The sequence below is a fragment of the Dunckerocampus dactyliophorus genome, chromosome 14 (genome assembly GCF_027744805.1).
Source record: "Dunckerocampus dactyliophorus isolate RoL2022-P2 chromosome 14, RoL_Ddac_1.1, whole genome shotgun sequence".
In the NCBI taxonomy this organism is placed as follows: domain Eukaryota; kingdom Metazoa; phylum Chordata; class Actinopteri; order Syngnathiformes; family Syngnathidae; genus Dunckerocampus; species Dunckerocampus dactyliophorus.
Window position 1 is genome coordinate 7,866,007 of NC_072832.1, and position 13,752 is coordinate 7,879,758.

General features: G+C 39.3%; 1 protein-coding gene across 1 annotated transcript; it reads left to right on the top strand.

The window, feature by feature from the left end:
• Window positions 1-2,965: 2,965 nt before the first annotated feature.
• Window positions 2,966-12,529, top strand: morn4 (MORN repeat containing 4). Its single transcript, XM_054799624.1, has 5 exons — window positions 2,966-3,062; window positions 3,694-3,767; window positions 7,689-7,803; window positions 7,878-7,987; window positions 8,055-12,529. Exons 2-5 carry the CDS (start codon window positions 3,701-3,703, stop codon window positions 8,201-8,203), a joined length of 441 nt encoding a protein of 146 aa, XP_054655599.1. The 5' UTR covers window positions 2,966-3,062; window positions 3,694-3,700; the 3' UTR covers window positions 8,204-12,529.
• The last annotated feature ends 1,223 nt before the right edge of the window (window positions 12,530-13,752 follow it).

A 13,752-nucleotide genomic window follows, 5' to 3' on the forward strand; every position in this document is an offset into this window, starting at 1 on the left:
CGCACGGCAAGAGGAAGCGATGGACACGTGAACGCGCGCGTCGCCTGTGTTGGAGGGTAAATCCCTTCACTGCTCACTCACATCTCATAGACTCAAAACTATTCTATTATATTGTAGTGTAATGACTAACTATGTAGCACAACACTTCACACGTGACTAATACATACAACAATATAAGACATGCAGTATTATAGCATTGTGTCATATTGATATTTGTAGGAGTATTTGAGTACATTTGTTTTAGCACAAAATGCCAGCATGGTTTGCGAATAATTTTAAGTTCAGTAGACTCAACAAGGCTACAGTGACACAAAGGTTCATATTTCAGTTCACCGTCATTAAAAACCGTTGTTAGCTCTACAGGCAGTGTTTTAAGTAACATTTTAGCATTCTTTACCAATGAAAGTGTAAAAAGGATATATGTACCTACAGTACTTCATAACAAGTTCAATGTTGTCTATGGTTATCATCTCACTTTTCAGCACCCGGCTGTAAAAAAGCAAAAAAACAAAACCCAAACACATCTTAGATCCCGATATGTTCAGAGCTGAAGTTAACAGAATTTGCTGACGTATCACGTGATGTCACATACACACAAGGTCTAAGTGCCAACATTTTGTGTGAATTTGGAGGCAGATTCATGCCTAAACATTTCTCATTTAACTACTTTAGTGGCGTTCTACTGTATACTAAAGTAATGTACAGCATGTATGGTACACGTTGGCCTGAATGCGTATTATACTTGAAAAATGTCTTGGTGTTTTAAATGAGCTGGCAATATTTGGAGATACATGATTTTCATAGAGCATAAGCTTCCTGTCCTGCTGTATGTATGATGTTAACTGCACTATTATTATTGTTATAAACATATTATAAAATGAGAGTTTCTATTACTCAACACAGGACAGATATGTTATTTCCAAAAACAAGCATTATGCACAGTATTTTGCCAATGTGCAATTTATTTTATTCATTATTGTTGGCAGCCAAGAGGTCATAAGAGCCGCTTGGGCTCGTTTATCACTCTCTTAGCATTTTTACACAGACTCATTACACAACCATAATAAAGCATGACTTAATCAGAACCATGCTACTCTGAAATAATTGCTCCCCACAGATATGGCTAATCTAACAGCGAGGTTGTCTTTTTTTTCCAATTGACAAAGTAATTCAGTGTATTTTATTGTAATGTCATGTGTGTCCTATTTGGCAACTTAGGTTGAAATGGACAACTCACTGTGAGACAGTGCATCCATGTGATTCCTCACAGCCAGTCAGTTTAAAAAAGTTTCAATGAAATCTTATGAATATATTATAAATATAAATATATAATTACAAATACCAACTGTATTAAATATATAACATGTATTAAATATGTGTACAGTGGTGTGAAAAAGTATTTGTCCCTCTCCTTTATTTCTTATTTCTTTGCATGTTTGTCACACTTAAGTGTTTCAGATCATCAAACAAATTTAAGTATTAGTCAATGACAACACAACTGAACATGAAATGCAGTTTTTAAATGAAGCTTTTTATTATTAAGGGAGAAAACAAATCCAAACGTACATGGCCCTGTGTGAAAAAGTGATTGCGCTCCCATTAAAACATAACTTAACTGTGGTTTATCACACCTGAATTTGAGTAGAAAAGGTTATGAAGCCATTTCTAAAGCTTTGGTGACTCCAGTGAACCACAGTTTATCCACAAATGGCGAAAACATGGAACAGTGGTGAACCTTCCCAGGAGTGGCTGGCCAACCAAAATTACCACAAGAGCGCAGCGATGACTCAATTTTGCCAAAAAACATCTTGATGATCCCCAAGACCTTTGGTCTGACGAGACAAGAAGAAGGTGTGTTTCCCATTACATCTGGTGTAAAAGTAACGCTGCATTTCAGAAAAAGAATATCACACTAACAGTAAAATATCGTGGTGGTAGTGTGATGGTCTTTTTGCTGCTTCAGGACTAAATGTGTGTGATATATATAAGTGATATGATATATATGAATGATATGATATAAATGTATATTATTTATATTTAATTCTAAACATAAAAGATACCAAAGATGCTATTATAAATACAGTACAAAATATAGCAAATATTGTATCCTAACATTAAATATAAATTGGTGCAAGCATAAAGATAATGATAAATTATTTAGAGAAATGTTACCAAAGCAAAACATTTTCTGAGGTTAGTTTTTTAAATTTCCAAATATTTTCATGAGTTCCACATAAAGACTTAAAAAAAAAAGACTTGTGATTCATTTATTTTGGACATGATTCATTTATTTTGGACATGTATGGTTTGGACATGTATGGTTTATCAACTAGTCGTATGGCTTGAAAATGTGTTACGTGTTATGAGGAGTCTATGTGCATAAAGCATAAAAAAGTCATATGTAGTTTATTAAAGTATATCAAGTTTTACGTTGCAAATATCTTGGGCAAATAACGTGTCTTTGGCCCCACCCCTGTACATGTCTATGAGCATATAATAACCAGATTGAATGCTGTGTTACAGTAATAATTAATCCCGACTGTATTTTAAAATGTTCTAAGATAATAAGTGTAGCCCTGAAGGATATTTGCTTTGCACTGGCGAGCCACAATGCCTCCGTAAGGAAGCGAAGTGTTCCAATCAGAGGGAGTTTTTCAATGAGCAAACACTCTCATGCCATGAAACAGCAACAAGGCTGCCATGGTGCTGTTGTAGTGATGCCTTCAATGTCTGTGGAACATTTGTGTTTCTAAACACTAAGACCGATCATTCTTCCATCATGGGCGTCAACACGAAGGTTAAACATCGTTAAAACGAAATGTTATACGAAACAGCATCTATTCCACACGTTAAAAATAAAAGATATTCACAAAGAAATGTACTGTACTGTATATCTGACGCAACAAATTTGATGAATGTTTGTGGTTTCTAATGAGAATTTTCCACTTTGCGAGGTACACTTGAATGCATCATACGGTTTCCAGCCGGTTATCATATTTGTTACCCCTCTCTGCTCTTCTACGTCGCCTGCATGCTTCAGAGACAACAAACGTAGCGTACAGGTAAATAAATAGCATTCGTAAGGTTGCTTTTTGTGCGCAAATGTGCTGTTAGGAATGACAATTGGTGCACAAGATAATAGACGCGTTATGTCCTGCAACATGTCCGTTAAGGCTGAATCCAAACACACACACTCATTCACTATTTTGACATTTGTTTTGTTCTAAATTACGACGATGAGTACATTAGTCGATGATGTTTTGTTTTCATAATGGCGAGCCTGTGCGTAAAATGACACCTGGCTCCCATTGTGTTACACTGTTTGGAGAGGAAGCGTCATTTGGAAATGGTCACATCCTGTTGTGTTTTGGTGTATTTAATAAATAAGGACGGCATCTCAACATAATCAAATATTATATGAAGAATGTTATTTCCGACATTAATTTGCACAGGCTTGAAATCCTTGATTTACGTCACAAACTTCATCACACGTGTGCAGAAAATCTTAACACACATTTGTAATAATATGTTGCCAAGCCACTTCTTGACGTCAGTGAGACTATCTGTGATAATCCCATTAGTAGTATTTGTCTCAGCGTCAAATGTGAGGTTAAAGTTTACCTCAGCAGGCCCAATTCAAATGCCAGCACATGTGGACTGGTGTGTTGTGTGTTGTGTGTGTATGACAAACAGGGGTGAGATGACTCTGACCAGGGGCTCTTTCACCTACGCCACTGGAGAAGAGTACCACGGCGAGTGGAAGGAAGGCAAGTTAAGTTCTCCACATTTGAAAGGGACTATTCCAACCGTATTCCGTAGGATTTTGTACAAAAACAATGCAAGGATTGGTTGGAAACAGATGTAACACCCACCTTTTTCCCCATCAGGTGGTTGCAATTACCTTTACTATGACTGATGTGTACACGTCTTTACCAATAACACATACCTGTGTAGGAGATGTGGCGGCATCTGTAAAGCTGACGTCTGCAGCGGCGTTTAAAGCAAGCACTTTGATGATTCCAACTTAGCCATATTGTACTGAGCAGCCAGGACAGAGGCGTTAGTGACACTTTGCCATGTGGGTTCTACGATGGTGAGGAAAATTGAGGAGGCATAAATTGAGGAGTATGAAAATATGAACAAAATAAATAATAAAATAAATAGTAAATAAACGCAGCATTTAAAATAAATTCCCTTTCCCCCTCATGAAAAGTAGTAAAATATGGTGGGTGGCTGTAGTTACCTTTACTATGACTGATGCTGTCACGTGACACCACAGCACACACGCCGCCTGTACAACAGACATGGCATCCGTTAAGCTGTTTATAGCGGACAGTGATGACAAGTAGCAAACAGAACTCACACTCCCGGGTACATTCCATTCACATTATATACTTAGCGTCGACTCATGATATCTTAGCCATATTGTGCTGATCAGCCAGGACAGAGGCGTGTATCACTGCTTTCCCGCTTAACTAGAAGTTCCATTTCCGATCCTATGGTCACTTTCCCGTTTTTCCCTCTTGGCCAGGGGTGTCCAAACCTTTTCCAGCAAGGATACTAAAAAGTGAAAGGATGCAAAGGCCACTTTGATATTTTGCAAACCCCCACGTGCCCTAAAAAGGTATATATATTTGAAGAACACGTGACAACACGTGATACGGGTGAAAAAGCATATTATTTTTATTACTATGAACTTTGGTCTTTCTTTTTTTTCTTAAATATTTCAACTCTGTGTTACTAAAATTACATACATTTTCCTCATATTAAATATTTTTTTCTGATAAAATTTTTTCCTCTTCATATTTTGACTTTATTCTTGTAAAATGACAGCAAATTTTCCAACTATTTTATCTTTCTTTTTGTGTTTGTGACTTTATCCCCGCAATATTACGACGTCATTCTCGTAAAATTGCAACTTTTTCACGGTAAATTCCTTTTTTCCTCTTAATATTTGACTTTATTCTTGTAAAATTACCGGTGATTTAAAAATTTATGCTGTTGTTTTTTTTTTTTTTAGTTTTCTTGTTAAATGATATTGTGGTATTGTAATTGTAATTGTATTGTGAATAATGTGCCACCGGCCAATAAAAAAAACAGCTGCGAGCCGCACTTGGGACACCGCTGCTTTTGCCCATGACTGCTACCCTTCTGTGGTGAATGGATCTAAATCAAAAATGGAATGAAATGAAGAATTATTTGATGTGACAACCAAGTTTTCAGTGCGGCATGTTTCTTTGAGTGTCTCCCTGCAGGTGTGACAACGCTCAGGCAGAGCAACACTAATTTTTCTGCTAGTCTCGTTATGAAAGTGCATAAGAGTGCATGCATTTCTGCATAATTTCCGACTCTGAACGTCTTTTTTTTTTTGGAAGCTTTTGGAAATTACTGCAGGAAACAAACAATCAACGTTTGGCTTTTTTCTCCACTTGAAGCGTCAAAACCCTTGTGTGAATCTCATCTAAAGTATTACGTGTAGTAAAGCTAACAAGGACGCTGCTTCAGTTCAAACAGGGATGCTAATAGCATGCAGGCTCAAGCTATTAAGTCAAATCCTCATTAGCTTGCTCCAGTAGTCCCTGATGAACAGATCTGTCGACTTTGGCGTTGCCAAATCTTGGAGATTAGACTTTGGGAACTTTGGGTAGGTTTTTCCTGGGAAGGGTAGCATCCTAAAAATAGTACTTTGGTACCTTGGACCTGTACAGCTTGGGATCATACTGAAATCTTTTTCGGAGTCCAAGAATTAGTCTGAAAGTGTTGAAATTGTACGTTACCATTGATCGTACCTTGACTAACAGGAATTGACTCCTGCTTAATCCGTTTTCGACAGTGTGGGCTACCTGTCAAAGCAAGAACATTCCTAGACTGGTTACTAAAGCCCTGGTAAATATATACTGGATTATACTGCAGTAATTCCCATCACACACAGGAGGCAGATGGAGCTCCTAATTCACTGCTAAACCTTTAGCTGACAGTAGGGAGGTGCGTTGTGACTCACGTGACAGACCCTTCACATTACATTATAGTTTCTCTAACATGTAGCGTGGAAGACTTCTTGTTAAATAAGCCACGCCTCGCTGTTATGATGACAGAGTCTGATGCTCTTTTGTAACTTCGTTCTGACCTGAACACATCAACAGCAACGGAATTCCAACACCATGTATCTCCAACTCCCAAACACACAACAACGTCTTCATGATGCCTGAATGTGTGGTCTACGTGAACACAAAAACAATAAGTGGATGTTCTTCTCTCTCACTTTGCAACTCTTAATGCGGAAGTACAATTTGCTGCATTTACGAATGCTCGGAAATCCCAAAAAATACATCTACACTCATTAAACACGTGAATTCAACTTAAATGACACGGTGTCTTTGAATGCAACCCCTCATGCTCATAATAATAATAATTCTGCTACTATTAATGAAACTAGTGTTAGGCAAATGGATTTTTCAACATGTTGGCTGTCTTTTAGCTTGATTAAAATTTTCAGATCATTTGAAGCTGTTAATACATACAAATATATATATAAAATCCTGTCCTGTCATTCATCTTTCTTTCAAAACAATACAGTAAAAATGGTCATATTTCAGACATAATTGCAAATGGTGATTAACTCATTCAATCCCTGCCATTTTTCACAAGACAACCTCTTCAGTGCCGGCCATTTTAGACTATTTTGACTGGTCTTTCAAGGCACACAGAATATTGTGTTCTACGTCTATATAAACATGGAACCTAGCAAAAGAAAGATCAGACTCCCGTCTTTCATCAGAAAAAACAAAATCTCAGTTTCTACCTTTTTCCGTTCTTTAGTAATCAGCAGTAGAACACAGGTAAGTTTCAGGAAAATATCAGTTCCCGACTAGAAAAGAGAAAACAAGCTTTTTGTGAAAAGGTACATTTCAAGCATAACATTCACTTTGACGCAAATATTTTTTGCTTTTGTGACAGCTCAAATATCTAAACAACTATCCATCCATCCATCCATCCATCCATTTTCTATGCCGCTTCTCCTCTTTAATACCAACATAAACACCACAAAAATGGTTGTTTTACATCAAAATAACTATTTATTTTCAACTATAACCACATGAACTATTTACAGGTTTCACATTTGGAACTGAAGTATGTGTGTGTATGAGTGTGCACACATGTGCGCGCACGTGTGCATGCATTAAAATGTCCCTAAATGCGTAACCTTCTGCACGCTACACTCCTCCACGCTCTCTCACTTCCTCCTTCCTGTCACATGTGATTTTTCCGTTCACTTGATCTCTGCCAAGGTCTTGTCAAATGCACTTCTGCCTCCTTGTGCCCGTTTTTATGGTTTAAAATTGTGAAATCCATGAGTGGAGAGTTGCATCGTCACCTATTTTTGCCTCTCCCGCCTAAAAAACGTAAAAATACGTTGTTGGGATCGGGCATTCGAGTTTATGAAAACGTAGAACTACGTCTTTGGTATTGAATGAGTTAATAATTATTTATTCATCTGAAAACCGTGATTAATTTCATTAAAACTTTTAATCAGTCCTACTTTTTTACTCTTCTCTCAAAAGTGGAGCAAACAAGTGAGGGAGCCGATATATTTTTCTCACATTCGGTGCTCATAAACAGGCTCTTAGGACACAATTTACAATTTTTAAAAAGTCACTTTTGCATAATAGGTGTGTGTGGTTTCCTAGGTCGGAGGCATGGCGTCGGCCAGCTCAAATTCCAGGACGGAACATGTTATGCCGGACAGTTTGAGGACGGACTCTTCCATGGTGCCGGTGTCCTTCTCTTCACGGACGGGTCCAGGTGTGAGGTTGTGTGAGGTTCCATTGAGGTTACGCTGCGCTTTTACAAGTCTTGTTGATTTGTCCGCATGCTAGGTACGAGGGCGAGTTTGCACACGGGAAGTTTCAAGGCACGGGAGTCTTCAGTCGATTTGACGGCATGAAGTTTGAGGGCGAATTCAAAGGCGGACGTGTCGAGGGATACGGTGAGTACATCAAAGCATTCTGTAGACACTGTGGTTGGATGTCATACAATGCCGTGTCTGCCTTTAGGACTGCTGACATTCCCGCACGGAACTCACGGTGTTCCACGCAACGAGGGCTTGTTCCAAAACCACAAGCTCCAGAGGAGAGAGAAGTGTCCTGGAGTGGTGCAGAGGGCACAGGCGTCGGCCACCAATGCTCGCAGTGTGGCTCTCTGACTCTTTCTAACCTTAACAACTATGTCATTGTTCTTGCTCCTCAAAAGGAGTGCCTCCAGGAGGTGTACTCCTCCTCCTCGTGCTCCTCTTTCCTTCAAGTTACTTCTTTTCACCCAAAGGTGAATTTACAGAACACACAAAACCACATAGCACATCTTTAACATCACATTTTCTTCTTCTTAAGAGTCTTGCACCCAATACCAGTGTCTTAGCTAGCTGATCGTTAGCTAGTCATCAGATAATTAAGAAGAGCTTTTCGTCAGTCTGCTAAAGCTACAGTACAAAGGAGCATAAGTTATACAGTGGTGTGAAAAATTGTTTCTCCGCTTCCTGATTTCAAATTTTTTTGTCTGTCACACTTAAATGTTTCAGATTGTCAAACAAATTTACACATAAAAAAAAAAAACCCTACACGGCCCTGTGTGAAAAGTGATTGTCCCCTAAGCGTAATAACTGGTTGGGCCACCCTTAGTAGCAACAACTGCAATCAAGAGTTTGCAATACTTGCAATGAGTCTCTGTGGAGGATTTTTTTCGCTGACTCATCTTTGCAGAATTGTTGCAATTCAGCCCCATTGGAGGGTTTTCCAGCATGAATCACCTTTTTAAGGTCATGCCACAGCATCTCAATTGGATTCAGGTCAGGACTTTGACTAGGCCACTCCAAAAGTCTTTGTTTTGTTTTTCTTCAGCCATTCAGAGGTGGACTTGCTGGTGTGTTTTGGATCATTGTCCCGCTGCAGAACCCAAGTTGGTTTCAGCTTTAGGTCACCAACAGATGACCGGACATTCTCTTTCAGGATTTTTTGGTAGACAGCAGAATTCACGGTTCCATTTATCACAGAAAGTCTTCCAGGTCCTGAAGCAGCAAAACAGGTCCAGACCATCACACTACCACCACCATATTTTACTGTTGGTATGATGCTCTTTTTCTGAAATGCGGTCTTACTTTTACGCCAGATGTAACGGGACACACACCTTCCAAAAAGTTCAACTTTTGTCTCATCAGATCATTTTTCCCAAAGGTCTTGGGGATCATCAAGATGTTTTCTGGCAAAATTGAGACGAGCCTTAATGTTCTTTTTATACATCAGTGGTTTTCGTTTTGAAACTGTGCCATGCAGGCCAATTTGGCCCAGTGTGTTTCTTATGGTGGAGTCATGAACACTGAACTTAACTGAGGCTAATGAGGCCTGCAGTTCTTTGGATGTTATTGTGGGGTCTTTTGTGACCTCTTGAATGAGTCGTCGTTGCGCTCTTGGGGTAATTTTGGCTGGTCGGCCACTCCTGGGAAGGTTCACCACTTTTCCATGTTTTCGCCATTTGTAGATAATGGCTCTCACTGTGGTTTGCTGAAGTCCCAAAGCTTTAGAAATGGCTTTAGAGCCTTTTCTAGACTGATAGATCTCAATTAATCTTAGTTAAGTTATGTTTTAACAGGGGGGTGTGTGACTTTTTCACACAGGTTTGGATTTTTTTTCCTCCCTTAATAATAAAAAGTTGAATTTAAAAACGGCATTTTGTGTTCAGTTGTGTTGTCCCTGATTTATATTTCAATTAGTTTGATGATTTGAAACATTTGAGTGAAACAAACATGCAAAAAAAAAAAAGAAATCATCAAGGGAGCAAACACATTTCGACACCACTGTAATTACGATTTTTCCTTTCATTAAAATATGACTTTTTGTTGAATTTTTTTTTCTTGTAATTTTTCTTTTTCTTTCCAGTGTGTCCCAAATACTCCTTTGGCACCACGGTTAAAGAAAGTTAACGTCTAATCATACCGACTTGCCTATTTATTAGTTGTACCTAACCATAACTTATGCTCCGTAATACAACAGCCCTACAATAAAGACTCGGTTTTCGACGAGTTGTTGCTCTTTAATAGAAATGTACTTTTTATTAATGTGACAAGAAATTCAAAGATATATTACATTTCATTGTAAACAAAAGTTCAAATGAAAGCATCATTTATTGCGGGAGTGTTGTTTTACATTGCATAAGGTGAGATACAATGTACCGTAATTTAAAAAATGCACTGTCCATATTGTGTTTCTACATTTTTCACATTTGCCTTAAAGACGTTTTTCGGTACAAGCCCATCCCATTTACGACATCATATTGTGTGTGTGAGATGTTCATGGATTTGTGGCGCGTTTGAAGGCTGCCTTCACTTTGACAGACGCGGTATTTCCCCCCATGTTTTCCTTGTGCACGTAACAGTTGTTATCAAACTTGAAACTGATGTAAATGCCTTTACTTTGGGACCTAAACTGAGGCAGCTAAAAGATTTTCAGTATCGTCTGTGTGTTGTTGTGCGGCGTACAGTGATTGTATTGACTTGGACCTACTGTATATCTAATGGACATGATGCAAAGGCCAACCACAACAAATATGATGGTGCTTGAACAGCTGTTAGGCCTTATTAAGTGTTTGTGACTTGTTTGTGGTGGCCTGCTTCTATGACTTCAACCAAAGACAATCCAGTGGTACAATAACGGAAGTATGAATCATATAAGTCTAATAGTCCAAACAAATAAGACAAATCAACGTGCAGGAAAATGAGATTACATTTGGGGTAAAATGAGATTTAGCTGTAAATAATTTCTGCAGCGGTTTTTCATTATAGCTATGTTTGATGAGAAAATGCTCAATATAAGCTCATACTGTACATGTGCTTGCTTTGCCTATTTCTGTAGAAGCGTTAGTGTGCTGCAAAGTACCATTCTAAATATTAGGGGAACTAGGTAATTAGAGGCAAAAGTGCAGAGCGGTGCATGTTTCCAAAAGCGCACCAGGATCATTTAATATTCCTTCTATGATGTGCAATGAGTGCAGTGTTTCTAATGCTTTAGCAGTATTTTCCTTTCTAAACTGCACTAGCCTTCTTTCTGAAAAGACGCCACTCCAGCAAGATGCATGCACGGTGCTTTAATAAAAACGTGCCTCTTTCAAGAAATTCATTCACTTGCCAGGCAAATCTCATCGCCATGGTTACACGTTTTTTAAATTATATATATATACATAGATATATACAGTAGCAACATACGTAATGTTGCTTTGAAAAAAAAACTGGTCTGGGTATGTATCACATACATGATAAAGGGTTGTTGATTGAATAAAAGTCACGTATTGGAAAGAAATATGTTTTTCGGTGAATTATTAAAACATAGAAGCAGAATATTTAGGCATAGGCCTCAAATGTAAACACTGGGTGTGGGCTGCATGAAGCTTTAGTACGTTTAATGATGAAAAATGATCATCCAGAGGTCCCATAACAGTGTATTGGAAGTGTGTAGTCCAAAATTTAGCTTTGATGCTGGGATTTAGACAGTTTGAAAGTGCTTTTAGTAAAACCCGACTGGCAACACAGTGTTTTGTGTGTCTGTAGTGTTACTGCTAATGAGCTGTGTATGTCAAGAATGTTGCCCACAGAGCGTGTGGCGCCAACAAGCGCTATTGTGCACTTTATCCACACCATAAATCACATACAACAAGGTGACAGTGTTTCCCATACATTCCCATCACAAATACATTTGGCCAGCCACAGATTTTGCATCCAACATTTTTCCCCCCCCCCACAAACACATGATAATGGGACTGTCTGCGTAGCTTGTCATGACAACGGCGTACAGTTAGGCCTGTCACGATCATCCATAAATCGATTAATCGAACGGTAAAACGACGTCATCATTTTCAGCGGCCTCGATAAATCGACGTGCATGCGTTCGTGTTTGTATTCCTCGTCTCTCTTTCAGGCGGGATGACGAGAGGTTTCACTCTGCAGCTGTATGTGCGCATTGGTGCTACAGTGGAATGAACGGCGAGAGTGAACCCTCCTGTCGTCTCCTCCACTCTTTGTCCCTCTATGTGGAGGCGCGGCTACCTTGGCTCGCAGCAAATTAGCCAAGTGAGCCAGCATACGCTCACGTGAATGACGGCACAAAAGCGATAGTTTCTAAGGAGACCGCCACATCCCCAGTGTGGGAATATTTCGGTTTGAAACAGATGAACACCGACGACTTGAGATGTCGCATTTGTTCGAAAGCAGTGACAAGGGAGCAGGGGAATACGACCAATAGGCAGGAGGTTTAAAGACATGAGATAATGTCACACAAACCAAAAAGCTCAGTTTTACCCATCCACGCACAAACACTGAATTGGGGTGTTTGAAAATCTTCACTCAGACAATTATGCAAATTAGACGCCGAGGTCATCTAACTTCTACAGTCTATCATGCTAGAATGCTGAGAAAAAAAGAAAACTAAATGTTTTTACATTTTTGCTCGTCTCATCATAAAGCAGTTAGCTTGTTTTTATACTTGTATGACGGTAATAAATGTTCAAATGTTACTTTTTTTTGCACTGTTTAATTGCAGCCTGTTTTCTATGTTTGCGTAGTACATGTTTTTATGTTCTGGAAGGAACACATGAATATGGATACAAGCCATAAATAAATGATGTTATTCACGGTCATTTGAACTAAACACAACATGGAATACTATTATGTGTTATGTTTGTTTAGGATGTAGGGCTGAACAAATCGGTGCATACAGTTTATATAACCTTGCATTCAGCATTGCTGACAAAAAAATGACAGTTAACACAGTATTGCTCCATGCAGGAAATGTGCTGTGTGGCTGATAATGTATCTGATGAGTGGACCATAGACACCCATGTACCATACAGTATACAGTGCAGTGAATGTGGCAACACCAGTGTTTGTATAGTTGCGTAAGCGCCACACAAGCAACACAAATTATGCTAAACTTGATACAACTTTTGCATTGGATTGATTTATGAGATTTTGCATGTGTACCCTATGAACTATATACATGCAGTGCACACACACAATGACTGGTCTGGGTATGTATCACATACATGATGAAGGGTTGTTGAATGAATAAAAGTCACGGATTGGTCGTGTAGTTTCAGCAACTTGAAAACATGCGATTTTGCGACAACTTAGCCATCAGAAAAGTGGCGTTTTTTTGCCATCTTTGGTTCCTGCAGAGACCCCTGATGAATGTGTGGTGCGTGCGGCCCACCTCCCAGCCCAGAAAACTGTAGTTTCAAGAACATGAAAAAGTGCAATTTTGCGACAGCTGCAGGCCTGAGAAAAATATATAAAAATTGATCTGTTGTAAAAGTGGCGTTTTTTGCCATCTTTGGCTCCTGCTAGGACCCCCGAGGAACCTCCGATTAATGTGTGGTGGGTTTGGCCCACCTCCCGAACCAGAAAAGTGAAAAGTGCATTTCGCGACAACGGCGATCTGAAAAAACGGCCAAAACTCGACCCATCGGAAAAGTGGCGTTGTTTTGCCATGTTTGGTTGCTGCAGGGACCCCTGATGAATGTGTGGTAGGTTTCCCCCACCTCCCAGCCCGGAAAACTGTAGTTTGAAGAACTTCGAAAAGTGCAATTTTGCGACAGCCGCAGGCCTGAAAAAAAACAAACGAAAATTGACCAGTCGGAAGAGTGGTGTTTTTTGCCATCACTGGGTCCTGGCAGGACCCCCGATGAATGTGTGGTGGGTTTGGCCCACCTGCG

Bases quoted from the DNA above. Each gene is read 5' to 3' on its own strand.
- morn4 (XM_054799624.1), top strand. From the start codon at position 3,701: ATGACTCTGACCAGGGGCTCTTTCACCTACGCCACTGGAGAAGAGTAC. The intron at 7,804-7,877 runs GTGTGAGGTTGT...TCCGCATGCTAG, and splicing joins CTCTTCACGGACGGGTCCAG to GTACGAGGGCGAGTTTGCAC. The intron at 7,988-8,054 runs GTGAGTACATCA...GTCTGCCTTTAG, and splicing joins CGGACGTGTCGAGGGATACG to GACTGCTGACATTCCCGCAC.